General features: G+C 42.8%; 1 protein-coding gene across 5 annotated transcripts in view; it reads left to right on the forward strand.

Moving 5' to 3' along the window:
• The window catches only part of UTP25 (UTP25 small subunit processome component), a 29,750-nt gene extending 22,355 nt beyond the window's left edge, over positions 1 to 7,395 (forward strand). For all 5 annotated transcript variants that reach the window (XM_082399827.1, XM_082399824.1, XM_082399825.1 and 2 more), the window contains one exon: positions 6,216 to 7,395. In XM_082399827.1, the coding sequence (XP_082255953.1) occupies positions 6,216 to 6,459 (244 nt within the window). In that variant the 3' untranslated portion in view covers positions 6,460 to 7,395. The remainder of the gene's footprint in view (positions 1 to 6,215) is intronic.
• The last annotated feature ends 16,249 nt before the right edge of the window (positions 7,396 to 23,644 follow it).

The raw sequence follows: 23,644 nt of genomic DNA on the forward strand, positions 1-23,644 counted from the left end.
CTAATTAGAGTGTTAGTAATATTGAGCCTTCTGTTACTATTTGGGATAGTTGCAGCCCTTTGTGCCCCCAGAGTTTGGTTATTTTATTGTTTTGCTAATTCTCTCTGCTGCCAAATGTAAAAGCCCCTTTTAAGCTCTTACCTAGAGAGACTGGAAATTGCATCCTATAACCTTTTCTTTCCTGATTCACAATAATGTCCAGTGAGTTTAAGTTCTGACTTTACTGTTTTATTAATTCTCAATCATAAGCTAATGAGGGGCACGTTTCCTCAGAGAATCCCTAACATCTAAGCCTGAAATCCTCTAGGCTTTGGAACATATTAGATGATGCACCTTGGCATTGCATTGCCTTTTAGTTTATGCTGATATTAGGATGGTGTTCCTCCGAAATGTTCTCCTTACCAGGACGGGGAGGGAGGGATCCAGCAGCCTGCCGGAGCGAAGCAGGCTGGCATGACATGACTTCTTTGGGTATTCTGCTGCCTAGATGATCTGCTAGTGGAGAGTTGAGGAATGACTACATTTGCGTTTGTTGGGCTTCATCTTGGCTACCCAGACAAGGCTGTTTGGCCCAAGAGTGTTAACGAATGCCTTCTTGCTGGCATCATCATTTGCTTTGTTCCAGTGAGTTGTTGTTTTCATTCATGTTGGAAATGGTATTTTGGGGGAGTTTGCACTCAGCAGGTCTAAAGAGCCCTTAGTTTTCCAAAAGCTTGATACATCAAAGCAAGTCCTTTAGATGAAGTGGATGGATTGGAAAACTTCCCAGCGTGATTGTCTGTAGCAAGTGTGAACTAAGCTGGGATGAGGACTGCTCTCAAGTAGCAGCTTTTCAAGGAGAGGGCATGATGTCAAAGGAGCCCTTTCTCTTAAGTAGGCAGGACAGTCTCCTGTCTTACACTGTTTGTTTATTGACCAAACTGTTTTGTCCCCAAAGTCACTATAAAGACAAACCTAACATGTGCCATTTGCTTTATACCCTCGACCAGGTTAGTGGGTGTTTGAGTTGAATGGAGATAATCTGCAACTGCCAGTTATCTCAAGGTTCCCAGCTATAGATTTTTTTGCTTGAGAGGTCACCAAGGTGATGATGGGTATTTTGATCTGCAGTGTCTTTGTGATTTGATTTTTTCATTTGACCTTGGGAAAAGTACATGTATTTTAAACTTTAGTATCCAGCTTTAAAATTCTGTATTTATATTCTCTATGGAAGTAGGCAGTGTTAGACATATTGCAGTTCGTTTGTGAGCTAGCAAAAAACTTTCAACCTGAGGATTTGTTTTCTTTGGGGAGATGAAACCAGTAGAATCTTAGGATGGGATGGGCATTTGGTCATGATGGCCCTCCTGAGGGGAGGACAGTTCACAGTTCTTTCTCTGAGCATTATAGTGGGTTAGCACAGGAAGGAGGATTCTTAAGCAGGGGGCAATCAGAAACTCTGGAGGTAAGATTTCTGGAGGAGGGAAATGCTAGTGGGGTGTTTCTGAGTGCTCCCTGCCCCAGGGAGAACCCCAGTTGTAGAAGTAACAGACCTGGTCTTTATAGACCGTATGCAGGAGCCAGCCTTGCAAGTCAGTTGTGGGTGCCTCATTTATCTTTAACAGTTGTCAGGTAACATAGACATCTAGAATGTCCTTAGTTTTAGGTCCTGTCACAGTGTTACGCCATATTTGTAGGGGTCACTGAAGACCCAGAGCACATACAGGAGAGGAGGAAGGCAGGGGAGGAGGTGCAGAAGATCATGGGAATTGGTACTAACTGCCCCTCTGAAGAGGTTCTGGTCATGTTCTCTTATTTCCAAGAGATGCCTAGTCTCTACTGTGGACGGATTGGTACCAAGAGAGATTTTCTTGGTTTTTAAATATAATACCTATTGGAATTGGTTTTGTTGTTTTATTTTGCTTTAAAAATTCTCTCATTATAAGAGTATTACACAATTATTGTAGAGAACCTAGAAAATCTAGGTTAAAAAAATGCGATCACTTATAATCTTACTGATATAAATACCCATTTTGGTGTATTTCTTTCCTGTCTTTTTAATGTAAAAAACATGTGCACATGCACACACACACAGACACAGGCGTTTTAAAAAGGATACCAAAATTGGGATCACAATGTACACATTGGGATTTTTTTTCTTTTATCTTGAATGTTTTATGTGCTTATTGAAAAAAAGCTTAAATAAGTTAGCATTTTGGTATATATTTGTATGTTATGGATGTATTTTTAAGTTAATATATATATAGTTCTACTATATCCTGCCCCTGCTTCAACTTTTTATTTGGGAAGATTTCATTTCAAAAGACATTGTAAGACTATCCCAGTGAACATCTCTAACTCCTTCCACTTAGATTTCACCAGCTGTTAGCATTTTGCCGCATTCTCATGCACCCACATTCTCTGTCTATCCTTCTCTCTTTCCACTCACATCTTTATTTTTTCTTCCTGAACCATTTGAGAGTAAATTACGGGAGGCTTCATGACACTTAACTCCTAAATCTTTCAGCCTGTAGAGCCTAAAAACAACATTCTTTTATCTAACCACAACACCATTAACATACCACTTGACATTACTGCAGTAATACCATCTAATATTTAGTCTGTATGCAAATTTTCCTAGTTGTTCCCAAAATGACTATTACAGCTGTTTCTCACCCCCCGCCCCCAAATCCAGGACTTAGTTAAGAATCCTACATTGCATTTGTTTGACATGTGTCTTTAGTCTATTTTAGCAGTTCTCAAGCAGGAGCAGTTTTGCTCCCCAAGGGACATTTGGAAATATCTGGAGACATTTTTGGTTGGTACAGTTGGAGGGTTATTCTAGTGGTCTAGTGGTTCAAGCGGGTCACGGCCTGGGTGCTGCTAGACGTCCTACAGTGCACAGGACAGCCCTTACAGCAAAGAATTACCTGGCTTAAAATGGCAGTAGTGCCAGGGTTAAGAAACCCTGATCTAGAATAATTCTCTTCCTTTGTTCCTTGTTGTGATACTGATATTTTTTGAAGAGTACAGTCCAGTTTCCTGTAGAATGTCCCACATCTGGATTTGTCTGTTTTCTTATTATTTAGATCAGTGTTCCCAAACTTTGCTACATATTAGAATCCCCTTGGGGAGCTTTTAAGCACCTGAACGCCCTGGTCATACCCCAGTATCAGTTAGATCATGGTGTTTGGGGATGGGGACCAATTACAGGCATTTTTAAAAAACAAATAGGTGATTCAGTGAGCATCAGAATTCGGGGACCAAAGATTTAAACATTATTTTAGTAAGAATTCTACATAGAGGATATTGTGTACTTCCCCCTGCATCTCCTCAAGAGGCCCAGGGTGTCAGTTTATCCCATTTTTGGTGATACTAAATGTAATCACTTGGTCAAGGTAGGTCTGCTAAATCTTTACATTGTAAAAATACCTTTTCTGTGTAATTATAAGTAATCTTTAAGGTGTGTATAGCATCCTTTTTAATGGTTACGTAGTGTTACATTGTATGGGTATGTAATTAACCCAGTTTCCTTTTAATGGGCATATTGATTTGTTTTCTGTTATTATATACAATAATGCCAAGAGTGTCCGTATGCGTAGTTGATGGCATAGTTGCCTAGGCATTTCCTTAGGATAAATTTGGAAAGGAAAACTTATTTGTTCAAAAGCTGTACCCAGTTTAACATTTGCTGTGTGTTGCCACTCCCATCTTCTCCCCTCCTTGCTAAAATACACACTCACAATAATTTATACTCCATTAGCCTATTTCTGTAAAACCCTGCTTTTTTCCAGTGACTTGATAGTCAAAATGATACCTCATGGTTTTAATGTCTTTTTCTTGCTTTTCTGTGTTTTTTGTAATTGTCAGTTGAATGTAGTGCCTGAGTAAGTAGTTGGCCTGGGCACACCTCTTCTGTCAGGCCACTAGTGTGGCAGTTGTGAATCTAGTTAGGATTTGGTTGTTACCATAGTTACCTTCTATTTACCACAGACTGCCAGTTCCTCCAGCAGACAGTGGCCCACTGTGGGGCCCAGAGCTGGAGGGCCTTGTGTCAGCGCCCTGCTCCCCTCTCAGCTTTCGCCACGCCCTGCACCCCTGTGCTGAGGGAGAGCCTCTCCCCACGCTCCTGCCCCTCCCCCAGCAGCAGGCTGCTCCTGCCCGCTCCTCCCCCAAGGCTTGAAGTGGGGCAGGTGTTCTCCTCCTGGTCCGGCTCAGATGCCGGCAGGTTCTGTCCATCCTGGCCTTTGGAGCTGGCGCTTTCTCAGGGTTCCTGCACCACCCTCCATGGTGGCCAGCCTCTGCCTTGTTCTATGGGGGGTCTTGGTGGGAAGGAGTTCCCTGCTTCTCTGCGGTGGTGGCAAACATCTGCTTACATCAGTGCAGGATCTTGGGCTGAACAGGCTTCATGCCCTTTCCCCAGGACAGACTGCCCTTTTTACTGGATGTAAGTCTTGTGGTGGGGAGGGATGGGGTGAGGAGGTTAACGCCCCTCCCTTAGGGCAGACAGTTTTGCTGCTTCTGACTCCACCCCAGCAGTTGACCTTTGCCCCTCTCATTGGCTTCAGGCTTTAGCTTCATATACAACATGGCTCTGGGAAGAGAGTGAGTTTTCATGTCTGCACCACCATCGGGGTGTCTCAGGTCTTCTGCCTTGCCTCCAGCCTCTCCAGGGCTCCCAGTGGAGACCTGTGGAAAAGACCTCATGACTGTGAAGTAAAGGAGTGTCCAGGAATCCCAGGGATTCTGAACTGTCATGCAAGCCCATAATTGCCCTTTAAGAACTTGTTAAAAGTGTAGCTTTTTTCTTCCTACCCACTTTCTTAGCAGCTGCCCTCTTCCCCACTGTGCTCTGCCAAGGGTGAAGTGGTTCGTATGTCCTGTCTTTCTTCAGACGATCTTGTCACTCTTTGGAATTCAGTCAGTGATGGGCTGAAGCTGGCTCATACCAGCTCTTAAGGTATGGTTGCACATCTCTTCCCAGTTCCAAGTTCAGCAGCGTGACACTGGTAGCTTGAAATGGAGTATTTACACCACAGAAATTGGCAAATGCTTCAAATCAGCACCTGTCCTCCCCCACTGAGAATCCATTGTTAAACACACACCAGGGCACCGCTGAATCAGTTCACTTGGTTGCCCGGTGACATCAGCTATCTAGGCTCAAGAAAAGGAACACTGTTGTAGATTATCTTTTTCTTGTTAGCATGGGAGCAGTATTCTCTTGAGTTTTCTACATAGTAAGCAGAAATGGAACTCTCTATTTGTTTTTGTTTGTTTTGATAACTACTGAGACAGAACTGTGTTTTTTCAACATCATTAGCCATTAGAATTCCTTTATGGAAAGAGGATGTGGAAAGATGAACCAAGTAATGGACTGCAGTTATATTTTGGAAGAGGAGGGTCTCCAGAGAGATCAGGATGAGCCAAGGGATAAAAAGACAAGGAAAACTTATCGTCCATGAATAAAATAAAATTCCCGAGGGAGTCTGACATCAGCCCTGTATGAGAGTCTAACAGGAAAAATCAGAACCTTGTCAACGTATAAAATCTTTGGTCATGGAGCCCAAGAGGGAATGACTGACCTCAACCTGAACCGTAAGGCGAGTCCCTAGGGTCTGCACGCCACCGCCCCCAACCATGCAGCCCTGTGCAGCAGGGAAAGAAGCGAGGAAGCTGTTGAAATTAATTGCCTTACCATAATGCCTAATGGGTCCTCGGGCAGGATTTTGTAAATGGGTGAACTTGGGACATCTGCCATGGAGTTAACATGTCTACAGAATGACAAGAAAAGACTAATGGGAGTGCATTTACAGTTTATGCAGTTTATTTTATGTACTGGGTCTGACCTCATCTCCATTATAGAACACTGTTTTGCCTGATTATAATGAGGATAATGTTAAATTGGAAATGCCTGCTTTTCAAATTTTCTGCGACAGATTTCTAATTCTTGTCTACTATTCTTCCCCACCCTACCTCAGGCTGCTCAGATTAGGCTCAAGAAGTGCAAATTCACTTTATCATTATCTTAAGCCAAACATTAGGAATTCAAATACGTTGTCACAAAAAATGAGCCCCTCCAGCTCAAATTAGAGTAACTTTTGGTCTGGGTGTTATTTGTGCCATGGTCTTTCTCCTTGCATGAAACAGCGAGAGTGACTATGTCCCTGTAAAACTCTTTGGTGGCTTTTCCATAAAATTTCTCATGTAGACATAGCCTCTCTTTCTCCTTCTAACAGATACACAATAAAAGGCATCAGGAACCTGATTTTCTACGAACTGCCAACATATCCCCACTTCTACAGTGACGTCTGTAACATGCTGCAAGCCACCACCAGAGGCGAGGAAGCTGCCTGGACCTGCACTGTCCTCTACTCCAAGTACGATGCCCAGAGGTTGGCTGCTGTGGTCGGCGTGGAGCGGGCTGCGCACATGCTGCAGTCCAAGAAGAACGTCCACCTCTTCATTACTGGAGAGAGATGAGAATTGGTTGGACAGGAAATGGTGTTTGGTGTGATATGTCATGCTTGATTCTTTGTCACTTGGACCTGATTCTGATCACTTACACAAACAAGGGCTGCAACAAGGAAGGAGCACCAGGCAGGTTCTTATCAGATACTTCTTTCTTTTCAGATCATATATACCTGAAAAGTTCAGTGTAAACCAGATTTTGGTAAAACCCATCTTTCAGAGGTCAGAGGAGAGCTCATGGGACTCTGAGAAGTTGATAGAAGGAATCTTCTACTTGTGAATTTTTTTGTACGCCATAAATTCTTTTGTTGTGATTTCACCTCTAATTTATTACACTTGGTAAATTCTTTCAGATTTGCCTGTTTCTATTTGACACCTTCTTAAAGTGAGGCATGCACTTCTTTGCTTGTGAGAACTGGTTATGAGAAATTGGAATACTTCTTGCTGTTGAATATCATCTTAGTTTTGGATCGCACAGGTTTTGCAAAACTGTTATTTTTCCCCAGCCAAACTTTTTTAAACCTTAAATATTCTATTTTAATTCAACCTAGAAGAGCACATTCGTTCACTGATCTTTTTTTAACTCCTAAATGTTTTAGTGAAAATATATACTTAAAAAAATCACATTATATAAAATAACATTAATTTGTACTTTATTTCAAGAAATAATTTTGTGAAATTCTTGATGTCGCAAATTCATCTTCAGCATCACTGTCTTCATTGCTATAGTCATTTTTTAAGTCATATAACATAAAAAGGAAAAGAAGTTACACTTTTAAAAACATTTTTAGGGAGTTCCCTGGCGGTCCAGTGGTTTGGGCTCGGTGCTTTCACTGCCGAGGCCCAGTTTCAGTTCCTGGTCAGGGAACAAATATCCTGCAAGCTGCGCAGCGCGGCCAAAAAAAAAAAAAAAATTGAACTATTCTCAGAAAAATTACAAATTCAGAACCTGAATCATCTGAAAATAAATTGCCGAGTTGCTGGGCCTGTCACTCCTAAAAATCACTCCTGAATTTAGTATGTATTTCATGTAAACAAGGACATTTTTCTATGTAACCTCAAAACAACCGTCAAATCAGGAAATTGCCACTAATCCTTGGGCCCCATTCAGATTTTGCCAAATGTCCCAGTAATAACCTTTATAGCAAAAGGATGCAGTTCAGAGTTACATACTGCTTTGAGTTGTCATGTCTCTGTAGTGGCCTTTATTCTGAATGGTACCTCAGCTTTTTCTTGGCTTTCTTGACCTTGACACTTTATTTTTTTAATTTTTAAAAATTTTTAAATTTTTTTTTATTGGAGTATAATTGCTTTACAATGGTGTGTTAGTTTCTGCTTTATAACAAAGTGAATCAGCTATACATATACATATATCCCCATATCTCCTCCCTCTTGCGTCTCCCTCCCAACCTCCCTATTCCACCCCTCTAGATGGTCACAAAGCACTGAGCTGATCTCCCTGTGCTATGCGGCTGCTTCCCACTTGCTATCTATTTTACACTTGGTAGTATATTATAAATCCATGGCACTCTCTTACTTCGTCCCAGCTTACCCTTCCCCCCTCCCTGTGTCCTCAAGTCCATTCTCTACGTCTGCATCTACCTAGCCTGCCCCTAGGTTCTTGAGAACCTTTTTTTTTTTTTTTTAGATTCCATATATATGTGTTAGCATACGGTATTTGTTTTTCTCTTTCTGACTTCACTCTGTATGACAGTCTCTAGGTTCATCCACCTCACTACAAATAACTCAATTTCATTTCTTTTTATGGCTGAGTAATAGAGGTTGACGCTTTAGAAGATTACAGGCCAGTTATTTTGGATGGTGTTTCCTGTCAGATTAGGTTAGGTTAAGTTTAGTTTATGCGTCTTTGGCAGGAGCAGCATAGAAGCGATGGCTGCGTCCTCCTCACTGCATCTCTTCAGGCGGTGCATGATTTCCACCTGTCCCATCATTATGACACTAACTGACCACTTGTTTAAGGTGGTGCTTGCCAGACTTGTTCACTATAGAATCACTCATTCCCCCTTTATTAATTTATATTAATATTACGAGTATGGATTCTTCGTTTTTTATTCAGTGGGTTATAATTGGTTATTATCGTTATTCCTTTAGATGCTTAAATGGTCTCAGATAAGGCCAGCAGGAACACATTCAAGCTGGCTCCTGTGTCTTCTTGACACATCCCCCTTTTTCTTGGGCATTTCTTTATTTTCTGACACTGTAAGACATTCCAAGTTTGTCTTGTACTTTCCCTATTCCAGCCCTGCTTTCTTTAGTGGAAAATTATCTTAAAGCGAAGATTTGAGTGCTAAGTGTACTCAATACTATTGTGGAGCCACTGGTCCCAGGCCATCTCAGTGGTCAGAGTTTGGGAATATCTGCATGTGTGTATATGTATACACATACCTATGTGCCCACGACATCTAAATTTATTTCTGTATCCATATAATGAAAACCATGAATTTACACCATACCTCCAATTTCAGACTGACAACACAGGGTTCCTTTTGTTTTCTCCCTTTCCAAACTTGTAACTCCCTTCTCAGATTGTGAGACATGTGGCTCCCATTAGGCTCAATGGAACAACCCATATTGGTACAGATTTTCTTCCTCTTGGACATGCTTAAAATTGCTCATCAGAAAGAAAAAAAAAAGTGAAATCACTTTTGGGGTAATTTTCCTGCTAGATATTTGAATAGGTATTTTTATTTCTCTCTGAACATGGAGAGTAGAACTATTCATTCCATATATAGATGGGTTCCTAAAGTTTTGCAAATTTATAGGCTTAAGCCAGCCAATCTCATGCTACAAAGAACATTTTTTTTTAATATATATTTTAAGATGGAGTATAGTTGATTTACAATGTTGCATTAGTTTCAGGTGTACAGCAAAGCAAATCAGTTATACATACACATGTATCCACTCTACAGAGAACTGTTTTATCCATAGAGTGCCCTGTGGTTATTGGCATATTTGTGCTGTGTTTACCATTGAGCCTGTGTATTATGAGAAAAGAAACGAGTTACTTGCCTAGTTCAGAGATATGAGGAAGAAGGGACTCTGATTACCCCCATCTTCTATTTCCATATTCTTTTCCCTGTGAATTGTAGCTACTTCATGGCTTTCATTATCACTATTCACAAGACTCTCAAATCTCCATCTTCTCTGGACCTCCACTCACATGTGAACCTGGATTTCAAGTCTCTGATATAGCCCCAGAAATACATATTTTTTTAAGCATCCCTACTGATTTTAATGCTAGCTTATAGCCAGCTAACTGCTTCTCGCCTACAGAGAACACTGAGGGTTTCAAGTGCGAACCAAGCAGTATTGCCTCTGTTCCTGGCTCAGCACCTGGGAAAGAAGGTAAGCCTCGGCAGTGGCCCTGGCTCCTGAGTTGATGGCAAAGCGTTGACTTTTTGGAGTGGTTTCATTAAAAGCATGCCTTAACATCAGGTCTCTCACTCACACAAAATAAGGGAGAGAAGAGGGTCTACTGGACCACGGATAATAACAACTGAGCTGGAATTATACACAATGTTGATATTTCTTATCAAGGCTCATCTTCAGTAAGCAAGTACCTATATAGTGCTGGTAGAAAATAGACAAAGGAATGATCCCAATCCTGGGAAGAGGTAGAACTTTAAGGTAGGAAAAGGAACTTAACCAGAAAGAGTTTTAAACTTTTTTTTTTCTTCCCATAGTAACAACTTAGCACTTTTCTCTTTGAGGGGAAAAAAGCTTTGAGTCATGAATGCTTTCTGCAGCTGGCTGCACCATATGCAGTATTCAAAAGACAAGAACTAGCTAATCATAGAGAACCAGCGGCAGCTTAACAGCCCTCTGCTGGCTTCCAAAGGACTTATAATTGAGTGCAGATGGTCCCGGCAGGATGGGTATGAATCCCTGCTGACTCCTCACATCCCAGAGGGCCAAGGGGGGCTCATGAAGCCTCCCAGCCCTGATTGTGCCCTCGTGGGGGCCACTGAGGAAGGAGGGGAGGCAGATGGTGCGAGAGCCTGCTGGCTGCCTTCTGCCCCAGCCTTCCCTCGGCTGCGTGAACAGATCTTCAGGCTGCAGAGTGTAGCTTTGATGAGTCTAGGGTCTCAAGATTACAGAAGGCCTGGGGTAAGGGAACAGGGCTGGGGGTTCTTTATAATCATTGGAAGAGCCTCATTGTGCAACCTGCAGGTGGCTGCAGGGCGCCAGAGCCTCACGGAGGAGGGATGTGGTGGGCATGCACAGACTGCTCCTTTTCAGGGAGCGTCCTGCTGGGGGTGGGGCCCTCACAGCTGGCCCGCCCTCTCCTTCCCCGCTCTCCTTCCCATCTCTTCCCCAGCTTCTCTCTTTAAAGGAGTTATGGTAGTCATCCTTGCACCATTCAAAAAAAGCTTTTCTGGCTTTTCTAGCTAAACAGAATTCTAAACAAATTTCAGTCTCATTCAGAAAAACTTTTCTAGCTAAGTAGAATTCTAAACAAATTTCAGTCTGCTTTTAATACCAGAGTCAGTGAATTGGGAGTAGATACACAGATAATCCAAAATTCATGTAGTCTTTGGAAGGGGAAAGAGAGAAGACAGCCCCCTCTCCTTTCCTTGGGGCCTAGCCATCCCTCCCCCGTGAATCTACCACATCTAGCTGACAGCACAAAGTGCATTTCTTTCTAAAGACTTGTATTTCTTCCCCTTATACCATATGCTCCAGCCAGAGCTGCAATAAAATTCTATGTATTTTATGTCCTGTTTCTGAGCTGAACACGCGTTCCTGTCCCCTCATCGTTTGCCTTGTTTCTGTGAGGACCCTCCTTTCTTCAGATGTGGGAAGGAGTTCCCTCTGCATTGCTTGCATTTCAGTATAATCCCTGGATTTGCCTTTCACCTCTGGCCACGTTGCCATCATTCCTGTGGGAGGTGAGAGCATAAGAAAGAACAGAGGTCTGGGCCTCAATCAAACGGGCTGGCTGTCTCAGTAGTTGAGTCCTATGCGCCAAAGGAGTCAGGGCTGAGATTGGATTGCTACAAGGCTTGCTCGCCCTGCACAGAGAAATCTGAACCTGGTGGGCAGCCCCACCCAGGTGTCACCCTCACTGCTGGGAGGAACACCTGCACTTGCTTGTCCTCCTGGCTCCCACAGTGGGCGGGGCATGGCACAGTCCTGGCCAAGTTGTCATGGTCTTCAGGCTTGGGCCTCTGCAGCTGGCTGGGACCGGTGGGAGCTGTAGCCTCGGCTCACACAGGGAAAGAAGGCAGTCTTTGCTGCTTGGCTGATTTGGAAGCTGTGCCGAATTCCTGCCCATCTGTTCTCCCAACTGAGCCAAGGCCAAAGCTGTCTAGCTCTTGCCAACCCAGGGAATGACACGGAGCCCTGTATCCTGCAGCCCTCGTTCTCACTGCCCTCTGTAGCCCCTCTCATCTGTCAGTTTGACTCCCCACAGAGATGGCCCTGGGCTCACAGCTGCTGTTTGCCCACAGATGTTCATGGGTTTCTGCCTTTTATGTTTCCATCATTTTTCAAAACCGGCCCCGAGCTGGGTGCTGGCACCAACATTACCACCAACCCACTGTGGCTCTGTGCAGGTCCTCCTGGCCACCTCTCAGCTTTCTCATCTTTATAAAGTGGGGTACAACCTCCACTATCCTGATAGAGGGACATGAGAGAAAGTAGAAGAGACTGCTGTTGTTTGCCCGTACTCGCCTCCTAATTCTCTAGTAAGAGGACCCTGGATTTTATTGGGTGACAAAGTGCCCAGTCTCCCTTGCGGTAGGGTGTGGCCAGGGAAACGAGCACTAACCTTGGGGCAGACTCTTAGGAGAGCTCTTTGAAACTGGTGGGAACACCACTTTTGCCTCTTGTTCTTCCCTTTTTCCTGCCTGCAACACAGAAGAGATGGTTGAAGCTCTAAAGGACAGAACTCTGTGCACAGAAGATGGTGGAGCCGAAAGACAGAGGAGCCTGGCTCTCAGATCATATCCTGAAGCTGCCATCCCAGCTCTGCATGGTCTCTCTTCACACTTTTCTCTGAAATGCTAAATCCCTCATTTGTTTCAGCCACTGAGGACAGGCTGTATTGTTGGCCTCAGGCTGTATTGCCAAGTCCTAACTGCTACAGAGGACAAAAATGGGATCACAAGTCCTGAAGTCCAAAGGCTCTGCCTATTCTTTCTTCTTTCTTCTTGTCTCTGCAGGAACCAGCATAGGGGTTGTGCTTCAAGGTTGACGCCTGGCCATTTGGTGACAGTGCGGAGTGAGCGCTAAGGCATGTCTGGCTTTGTGCCATCACTTCCGTCATCTCCAATCCAACTGGATCTATAAGAATGAGGGAGGACATATGTCTTCTCACAGGGTTTATGGAAACTGATGGTAGCAGAAAAATAACTGGCAAGAAAACAGACTTCAATTCCCTGAAAGTTGGTGACCACCTGTTTTTCATTTCTTCAGGTGTACTTCAAAGCAAAATTAGGAAATGAGTCCGGATCCCCAGTTTGGTAGCAACTTAGAGGTCTTGTGGTCCAATCTGCCGCTTGACCCCTGAGTCGCCTATAGGTTGTCTCTGAGAGGCAGTCACCAGCCTTGCCTGAATGCTCTCAAGGATGAGCTACTCACTTGTGGCTTTTCAATCAGCTCTGCTCACTATACAGTGTGAAACCTCCATCCATCAGTCCTCTCTGTGTCTGAAGTGCCACAGTACAGGTCCTTCTCTTCCACTTGTTGACTCCCAGTGATTCGAAGACATCCACCGTGTCCTCCACGAGACTTCGTTTTTCCAGGTCAATCATCCTTAGTTCCTTCAATGAATTTTTTTTTTCTGAAAAGTTATTCTTTACCTTTGGGCTTCTTATTAGAAAACAACCCCTGCTCATTTAGCAGACAAGTCACGCAGTGGAAAACAATAAAAAATCAAAAATATACCTACTTGGTGATAATGGTTATTAACATCTTGGTATGTTTCCTCCCAGATTTCTTTCTGCATTAATAACAATAATAATAATAATAGCCCACAGTTTATATAGAGACACTTCCATTACAAGGTGGTTTTGTCAATAATCTGTTTAGCACAGTGCCTGGCACATTACACTACAAGGTAACATTTTTGGAAGCACTTATGTGCCAGAAACTCTTCTAAACTCTTTACGTGTATTAAATCAGTTAATCCTCACACACTCATCTGAAGTAGGCACCATCATTTTCCCTGTTCTATAGGGGAATCAGAGGCTTACAGATGTGAAGGAACTTGCTTAGTAACAGCTAGGGAATATTACTCAGCCATAAAAAGAAACGAAATGGAGTTATTTGTAGTGAGGTGGATGGACCTAGAGTCTGTCATACAGAGTGAAGTAAGTCAGAAAGAGAAAAACAAATACCGTATGCTAACACATATATATGGAATCTTAAAAAAAAAAAAAGGTTCTGAAGAACCTAGGGGCAGGACAGGAATAAAGACACAGATGTAGAGAATGGACTTGAACATGGGGAGGAGGAAGGGTAAGCTGGGACAAAGTGAGAGAGTGGCATTAACATATATACACTGCCAAATGTAAAATAGCTAGTGGGAAGCAGCTGCATAGCACAGGGAGATCAGCTCAGTGCGTTGTGACCACCTAGAGGGGTGGGATTGGGAGGGTGGGAGGGAGATGCAAGAGGGAGGGGATATGGGGATATATGTATACCTATAGCTGATTCACTTTGTCATACAGCAGAAACTAACACAACATTGTAAAGCAATTATACTCCAATAAAGATGTTAAAAAAAAAAAAACAGGACTGTCATACAGAGTGAAGTAAGAGAAAAACATATCATATTAACACATATATGTGGAATCTAGAAAAATGGTATAGATGATCTTATTTGCAAAGCAGAAATAGAGACATGGGGACTTCCCTGGTGGCACAGTGGTTAAGAATCCGCCTGCCAATGCAGGGGACACGGGTTCGAGCCCTGATCCAGGAAGATCCCACATGCCGCAGAGCAACTAAGCCCGTGCGCCACAACTACTGAGCCTGAGCTCTAGAGTCCACGAGCCACGACTACTGAGCCCACGAGCCACAACTACTGATGCCTGTGCGCCTAGAGCCCATGCTCCGCAACAAGAGAAGCCACCGCAGTGAGAAGCCTGTGCACTGCAACGAAGAGTAGCCCCCGCTCACCGCAACTGGAGAAAGCCCGCGCGCAGCAACGAAGACCCAATGCAGCCAAAAAAATAAAATAAAATAAAGTAAAAATTAAAAAAATAAATAAATAATTAAAAAAAAAAAAAAGAAATAGAGATACAGATGTAGAGAACAAATGTATGGTTACCAAGGGAGAAGTGGTGGTGGTGGGATGAATTCGGAGATTGAGATTGCCATATATACACTAATTTTTTTTAATCTTTTTTTTAAACATCTTTATTGGAGTATAATTGCTTTACAATGGTGTGTTTGTTTCTGCTTTATAACAAAGTGAATCAGCTATACATATACATATATCCCCATATCTCCTCCCTCTTGCGTCTCCCTCCCACCCTCCCTATCCCACCCCTCTAGGTGGTCACAAAGCACCAAGCTGATCTCCCTGTGCTATGCAGCTGCTTCCCACTAGCTATCTGTTTTACATCTGGTAGTATATATAAGTCCATGCCACTCTCTCACTTCATCCCAGCTTCCCCTTTCCCCTCCCCATGTCCTCAAGTCCATTCTCTACGTCTGTGTCTTTATTCCTGTCCTGCCCCTAGGTTCTTCATAACCATTTTTTTTTAATTTTTTTTTTAAGATTCCATATATATGTGTTAGCATACGGTATTTGTTTTTCTCTTTCTGACTTACTTCACTCTATGACAGTCTCTAGGTCCATCCACCTCACTACAAATAACTCAATTTCGTTTCTTTTTATGGCTGAGTAATATTCCATTGGACATATATACACTATTAATACTATGTATAAAATAGATAACTAATGAGAACATACTGTATATAGCACAAGGAACTCTACTCAGTGCTGTGTGGTGACCTAAATGGGAAGAAAATCCAAAAAAGGGGATATATGTATATGTATAGCTGATTCACTTTGCTGTACAGCAGATACTAATACAACATTGTAAAGCAACTATACGCCAATAAAAATTCATTAAAAAATATAATAACAGGATTTGAACCCAGGTAGTATGATTCCCCCAAACCCACATTGTTTTTCACTAGTTGATGCTTCTCTAAAACAAAAGCAAAAAAGCACTCAGTAGATTGTAGCTATTATTATTACTACCCCTTTAAAAGGAGAGATCTGAAATTGTTGAACTCTTAAAAAGACAGAGGATTATAATACTTTCTTGGTGGTGGTAGCGTTGTTATAAACAAATGCTAATTAAGTTGTTTTGTATGCCATCCTTCTGGATTGTATGACATTCTAAAGGGCAATCTAGGCTTCTGAGAAGCTTAATGCCTCATATAGCAGATGATTATTGAAGGCATATTTTTAACTTGTTTGCTGCTCTGTTTATCCTTGGTCCATCGAGCTTTACCCAGAGAAATTAAATTCTTAATATCAGGCCAAATAAAAATTAAGAAGATACCTTTTCTTGAAACATGCACCTACACGGAAAAGCAGCATAACAGTGTTTAAAATCATGGGCACTGAAGCAAGGCTGCCTGGGTTCAAATTTTTGCTTTGCTACTTTCTAGTGATTTTTATGAAATTCCTTAAACTCTCTGTGTCTCAGTAGCCACATCTGTAAAATGGGCTTATGGTAATAGTAATACCTGTCTCTAGAGTTGTTATAATAATTAAGTTACTTAATCCATGCAGGGCACTTAGAACTGCTTGGCACATAGTCACTGCTCAGTCAGTCTGAACTAGTATTACATACAGACCTTCCGTCCCACAGTACAAAGCTAAAAGAAAACAAAGGAAAGTCGTGGGGCATCAACTTCTGTTTTGGGTAATTCTTGCCTATAAACCTTATTCTTTTTAAGTGAGTGAAAAAAAATTTTGAGAGAGAGGGCTTCAGAAAATAGCTGTGGGGATTTTACCCAGCAAATTCCAGGGCTTAAGGACGAGGAAATGTGACATTTTAATGAGTTATAAACAGCAGGTGGCGCTGTAAACAAGTTCAGTAACAAGCTCTTCACCTCCCCTCTGGCTGCCTCTGGGCTGCCACTGCCCTGTGCCCTCTTGAGCTGAAGAGACCCAGAAACCCAAGCCTCTTTTGTTTTCTTCTTCTTTTTGAAACAATTCCAACACATAGGAAATATGAAAATTCAAAGACAGTTACAAAAACTTGTGGTATAATTTAATTGTTTATAAGTTAACACCTTTTAAAAATGATTCCACAAATAACATGTTTATTTCAGGAAACAGTTTGTATAGAGCAGTGTACATTATGTTTTAAGAAATGGAAAATCACTACTAGGTGCAATCCATAATTAAACTCACAAATAACTGTTAAAAATTAACATTTTAAACACAAACCCAAAATTATAATAACTTGATGAATAACTTCCTTTGGAAATACAACCAAATTTGTATGTATGAGGCCCAAGTCAAATGGTCCCCTGCTTCCCCTTCACCAAGCTCTGGCTACACCTTTTGTGCAGAGGAAAGATTGGGCACATGACTTGGAATTCTGGTTGCTTGTCTGAACCTTCATTATAGGGGGGGGGGGGGTCAGAGTTTTCCTCATAGAGAAAACTGCTGGGTACTTTCCTAGCCTCTTATCCACCCACCTCTTCCAGGCCTGGCTTGTCACTCACTACCCTCTTGAGACTGTCCATTTCCATACCTGCCCCAGAGCAGATGCCCTCCTAACACTTCCTCCCTCTTTGGTCCTCCTCTTGGGAACAGTATTTACCAGACCAAAAGATAGCAGGAGGCCATGGGGAAAGAGAAGTAAGTTAATAGTTACTGAACACCTACTATGGGCCAGGAACTGTCCTGGGTGCTTTATCTGCATCATCTCATAACAACCGTAAACCTAGTATCTGTCACCATTTTTTTCATGTGGGGGAAACATGCTTGGAGAAATTCGATATCTAAGTCTTCCAAAGTTAAACAGCTAGTTAGTGGCCAATGCTGCATGTTTTTTCTGTCATCCCCATGTGATTGAGAAGGTCAGGACCAGTGGCTCAGATGGAGATGAATCTGCAGGGGATTCTCTCTTTCAGTCTGTGGCCACGTCTGGTCCATTTTATTAGCACAGCATCTCTTAAGCATGAACTCTTCTCTCTGACTCCCTTCCCACGGCTTTACTTAGTTCAGGCCTTTGTTAGCCTCTTCCTGTGGTACAGTCCAGACTTTGGAACCTGCTAGCTTAGGCTTTAATCCCAGCTTTACCTTTTACTGGGTGTGTGACCTTTGTCAAGTTGCTTGCCTTTGTCTTACCTCAGTTTCCTTATTTGTAGGATGGAGATAATGACATCTTTCTTAGGGAGTAGAATTGTGAGGTTGAAATGAAACCACATAAGTACTTGTAGATCTCATCAAATCCCATTCTCTCCCTTTTGCTTGGACTGCCCACTGATTCATCCATGCTACAAATATGTACTGTGCACCCACCATGGGCCAGGAATTCTTTCAGGCACTTAGGATAGACCTGCTTCCTGCACTTGGAGAATTAGAGTGCATGGGGGAGACAGAAAATAAACAACTAGAAGCTAGATAAAAATATAATTTCAGATGGTGCTAAATGCTGGAAGAAGATAGAGCAAGGTCAATGGATAGAGATCTTTGGCCATCCTGTTTCCTCTTCAGAGAATGCCCTGTCGCCACTGTGGAACTCTCACCTTTCAAGACCCCCTTCAAATGATCCCCTCTGTGCAATCATCACGGCTCACTATCAAATTTAGTCATGGCCTCTCTAGACTTTCCCACTGGCTGTCCAAATCTATCTGTGGGACTGAGGACAACCACTCTGTCTTACTCCCTGTTGCACTTTCCAAACCGCTGTCCACCCTCAAGAAAAGCTCCTTGGGTATACTGCAGAGGAGAGCTGACACTATCACCCCGAGAAACTACCTGATGTGCCCGTTTGCGAGTGGCAAATCCTCGCGTGGAGAGAGAGAAAAGAAAGGGAGCAGACATCCTGGAACCTCTGCAGGGGCCAAAGGAACAACCTTCCAAACAAATGACAGAATGAAACATCCGCGCTGTGGTGTATGGGTGTAGGTGTGGGTGTGTCTGCCTTAGAGGCAGGGATGAAGGCTGACAGGAGGGGGAAACCTACATTTTCTAGCAAGAGGGACACTGGTTCTCTTTTCTCTAAAAAGCCCAAGAAGGCTTCCTGCAAGAAGCTGGCTTTCCGGGAGCCACTGGAATGAAGGCCCTGTACATTAAGGACACTGGGGGCTATGAATCCACCTGACCCTCACTGACCCCCTCAGCCACCTGGGTCACCCATGCTCCAGCACCACGGTGGCAGATCCATCCTTTTTCATTATGTACTCAGAGTCTGAGCACAGCTTCCCCCTGGGGTCCTAATCATTTCCTAGAAAGTGGCCACCCTGCACCCTGGGATTGGAGGCTTTGCTTTTTTCCTTTCCACCTCCAGCTACACGGGGTGAGGAGGTGTGTTTGACAGGAGGAATGGATGTGTCTACAACACCTGTCACAGAGTTCTTCCCAGCCACTGGGTGTGGGCAGGGAGGTGTCCTGGTTTTGTTCTGTCTGTTATGAAACCTCAGGCAAAGACAAAATCAAGCTGTGCTGACTCAGCTCCTCTGGTCAGAAAAGCAGCTTGGGGCTCTTGGGCACAGCAAGGAATGTAACCCAGCAGCCATCGCTTGTAGGATTGCTTGATCCCCCCCAGGAATCTGAGTTTAGAGGAGATACCAGCTGAGTCCTGGGCTTGCTCCCTCCATGACAGAATTCCAGCTGCACCGCCCCTGAGATCCAGCTCGAAAGCGAGGACACTGTGGCACTTCCCTTAAACTGCATCAAAACAAAGCAGTTTTGGTGACTTACCCAGATACTAATTTATGCTCTGTTTTCATTGCTGTAGATGTTCTTGTCAATTCCCACCAAGAAGTTAGCATTCCTTTGTGTTTCTCTGCCTTGGGGAGCATTGGGGGGAAAGTGAAGCAGCATTTTCTAGGCCAAGAGAACTTTGTTGGCTGGTCCCGGAGGTAGAGGACATTGAGGCTGGGCTTGGAGGAAAAGAGGCAGAAGCAGCCAAAGGAAAAGAGTATTGAGGGCTTCTTCCAGACAGGGAAGGGTATTGCAAAGACCCCCTGTGCCCAAGCCTGGTCCAAAAGCAATGCAACTGCTCTCTTTCAGAGATCACACAAGTCTGGAAAGTGAGCAGGTCAACAGAGGCCAGAGTGACTGAAGACCAGTTCAGAAGGCCTTTCCTCGATGTTGTAGACTGTAAGATTCTGTAAGAACTTTGCACAAATCTGGAAAGGGGAGGGAGGCCCAGCTGTGACTGAGATTGAATTTCTAGGCAACTCAGAAGCATGAGGTTCCATACAGATTCAATCTGTTTTGAAGAAATAAAATGAAACTGATATTGTTTATAATTCTAAATTTTATGGAGCAGGGAATTCCCTGGCGGTCCAGTGGTTATGACTCTGCGTTTTCACTGCCAAGGGCCTGGGTTTGATCCCTGGGGATCGGGGAACTAAGATCCCACAGGCCATGTGGCATGGCCAAAAATATAAAAATATAAAATTAATTTTATGGAGCAGAATGTATACTTGAATCAAAATATTAGTATAGCACCCCATACACTCCTCCTATGAGTGAGCAATAGGGCAGAACTGGGAAGCAAAACCCCAAGTGGGACTCAAGTAGCCTTATTCTCAGCCTTCTAAAAAAAGTGGGGGTGGGGAAGAATTACGACAGAGGTGGAGGAGAAAAGTGAGCAACAGACATTCTGGAATGGGGAGGTTTTAGTTTGCCAGGGCTGCCATAACAAAATGTCACAGATAGGGTGGCTTAAACAACAAATATTTATTTTCAATTCTGGAAGCTCAACATCTAAGATCAAGGTGTCTGCAGAGATGATTTCTTCTGAGGCCTCTCTCTTTGGTTTGTAGGTGACTCTTTTTTCTCTGTGTCTTCGTATGGTCCCTCTGCGTCTGTCTGTGTCCTAATCGCTTCTTCTTTTTTTTTTTTATACATCTTTATTAGAGTATAACTGCTTTACAATGTTGTGTTAGTTTCTGCTGTACAACAAAGTGAATCAGCTATATGTATACATATATCCCCCATATCCCCTCCCTCTTGAGCCTCCCTCCCACCCCTCTAGGTCATCACAAAACACCGAGCTGATCTCCCTGTGCTATGCAGCAGCTTCCCACTAGCTACCTATTTTGCATTTGGTAGTGTATATATGTCAGTGCTACTCTCTTACTACATCCCAGCCTCCCCTTCCCCCCTGTGTCCTCAAATCCATTCTCTACACTGCACCTTTATTCCTGCCCTGCCACTAGGTTCATCAGTACCATTTTTCTACATTCCATATATATGTGTTAGCATATGGTATTTGTTTTTCTCTTTCTGACTTACTTCACTCTGTGTGACAGTCTCTAGGTCCATCCGCCTCACTACAAATAACTCAACTTCATTCCTTTTTATGGCTGAGTAATATTCCATTGTGTATATGTGCCACATCTTCTTTATCCATTCATCTGTTGATGGACACTTAGGTTGCTTCCATGTCCTGGCTATTGTAAATAGTACTGCAGTGAACATTGTGGTACATGTCTGTTTTTGAATTATGGTTTTCTCAGGGTATATGCCCAGTAGTGAGATTGCTGGGTCATATGGTAGTTCAATTTTTAGTTTTTTAAGGAATTTGCATCCTGTTTTCCATAGTGGCTGTATTAATTTACATTCCCAACAACAGTGAAGGAGGGTTCCCTTTTCTCCACACCCTCTCCAGCATTTATTGTTCCTCTTCTTCTTATAAGGACATAAATCATAGTAGATTAGGGCCCACCCTAATAAAACCCATTTTATCTTAACCACCTTTTTAAAGGTTCTATCTCCAAATTAGTTACATCTTAAAATACAGGGGGTTAGGACTTCAACAGATGGATTTGGGGGGAAACACGATTCAGCCCACAACAGGTAGTCATGCCTGCTTTCTGTCTAGACCTTAATCTAAATATGGATTCACCAGTCTAGCTGAAGGAGGCCACACCTCCAGGAGAAAATAACTCCTGGGAAGAATAAATACAGGCCTCTGTAGGTATCATTACTAGAAGGGGAAGTTGAGAACCTGTCTCTTTTCAGCAGGTACTTTTGCCACTTTTACACTGGGCTACGGGGCTGGTGTGCACAGCTCAGCCCTGTTGGTCTCCATCCACCCATCCCCACTCTTTGTGTTTAGCCTGGGAGAAGCATTCTCATGTTTTAGTTTTCTTTCTCTAACTATTCTAAGAGAGTGTTTGTGGCTGCAAAAGGCAGCAAATATTTTGCTGCAGAAAAGTACCGAAGTAAGCAAGCAGTCTTTAAGAAAATACCTTATTAAGCCATTTAGTGGGAAAACCTGGGTCCTATAAGATTGGTCCTAGGATGGAATTGTCAGGAGGGGACCAAAAGAGGGGGAAAGCTAAATTGGTATGAACGACATCTATGGACTCCTCAGGGGGCGTCTCAGGCTTTCCTGTGGGTTCCAATGATGGGGAGTCCCAGCAGATGGGGAGTGACCATGAGGAAACATTCATTCTCCTGGCTCCTCCCTGATGGGCTGCTGAGAGGCAGTGACTGCTTTCACTCTGAAAACCACAGACTCTGTTGGCCACCCTCTGCTACTACAGCCCATTCTCTGGATTCCCTCCTCTTGCCCGTGGGACACTCCACCTTGTTAATTTCCCCTAACCCTTCCTACACCTTTGTGAATAGACCTTTCATTGATCTCTCCTTCATATCTCATCTAAATGTTCCATGGTTTCCTCTCAGGACTCAGAACTTTCCTATGTGCTAGGTACTGCTATAAATATGAACATACATCTTCCCTTTTTTATAAAAAGCTTTATTGAGATATAATTTATATACCATACAATTCACTCATTTAAAGTACACAATTCCATTGTTTTTAGAATATTCACAGATATGTGCAAACATCACCATGGTCATTTTTAGCACATTTCATCAACTTCACAAAGAAACCCCATATCCTTTAGCTATCAACTCCTTTAGCAACCCCCATCCGCCTCAGCCCTAAGCAACCACTAATCTACTTTCTGTAGATTTCCCTATTCTGGACATTTCATATGAAAATGTTCATATAGTATGTGGTCTTTTGTGACTGGCTTCTTTCATGTAGCATAATGTTTTCAAGATTCTTCCACATTATAGCATGTGTCAATACTCCATTCCTTTTTGTGTCTGAATAATATTCCATTCTATGGTTATACCATCTTTTGTTTATCCATTCGTCAGTTGATAGACATTTAGATAGTTTTCACCTTTTTGCTACTATGAATAGTGCTGCTGTAAACATTCAGGTACAAGTTTTTTGTTTTCGTTTCTCTTGGATTGGAATTGCTGAATCATATGGTAAATCTATGTTTAACCATTTGAAGAACTGCCAGACTGTTTTCCACAGGAGCTGCCCCATTTTGCATCTCTGAAGTAATGTAATCAGATTTCTCTACATCCTCACCAACAATTGTTATTATCTAAACTTTTAATTCTAGCCATCCTAATGGGTGTGAAGTAGTAGCTCATTGTGGTTTTGATTTGCATTTTCCTCATACCTAATTATGCCGAGCATCTTTCAATGTGCTTATTGGCATATATATCTTCTTTTATGCTAACAACTAGTTTATGAGGTAAGTGGCTTATTATCTCCATTTTACAGATGAGAAGACTGAGGCACAGTGAGGTGAAGTGACTTACCTAAGGTATACGGCTGGTGAGGGTTAGACTAGGATATGAATTCCAGCAGGCAGCTTTCATGTCCCTAACCATTATACACACTGCCTTTGCATAAAAGAACAAGAGCATTTGGGGGATAGCAGAGCAATAGGGCAGGATAGCCAAGGGACTTTTAAGAAGAGGAATATCTACTAGTCACTTTTAAATAGTTTATATGCTGCATATAAATCTCTTTCATCTCCATGTGCAAATGGTTGTTTTATGGAAAGGGGGCCAAGTTCTTTCATGTTTGGGTTAAAGCCAGGGTGAAAATAACAGAACAGTCATAAGATATAGGGCAGAGAACAAGAACTCAGCAGGGGCAGAAAGTTAGAGCCAGAGCTGAACAAGATCATATAGAGCCCC

Source organism: Balaenoptera borealis, assembly GCF_965194805.1.
Source record: "Balaenoptera borealis genome assembly, chromosome: 1".
NCBI lineage: Eukaryota > Metazoa > Chordata > Mammalia > Artiodactyla > Balaenopteridae > Balaenoptera > Balaenoptera borealis.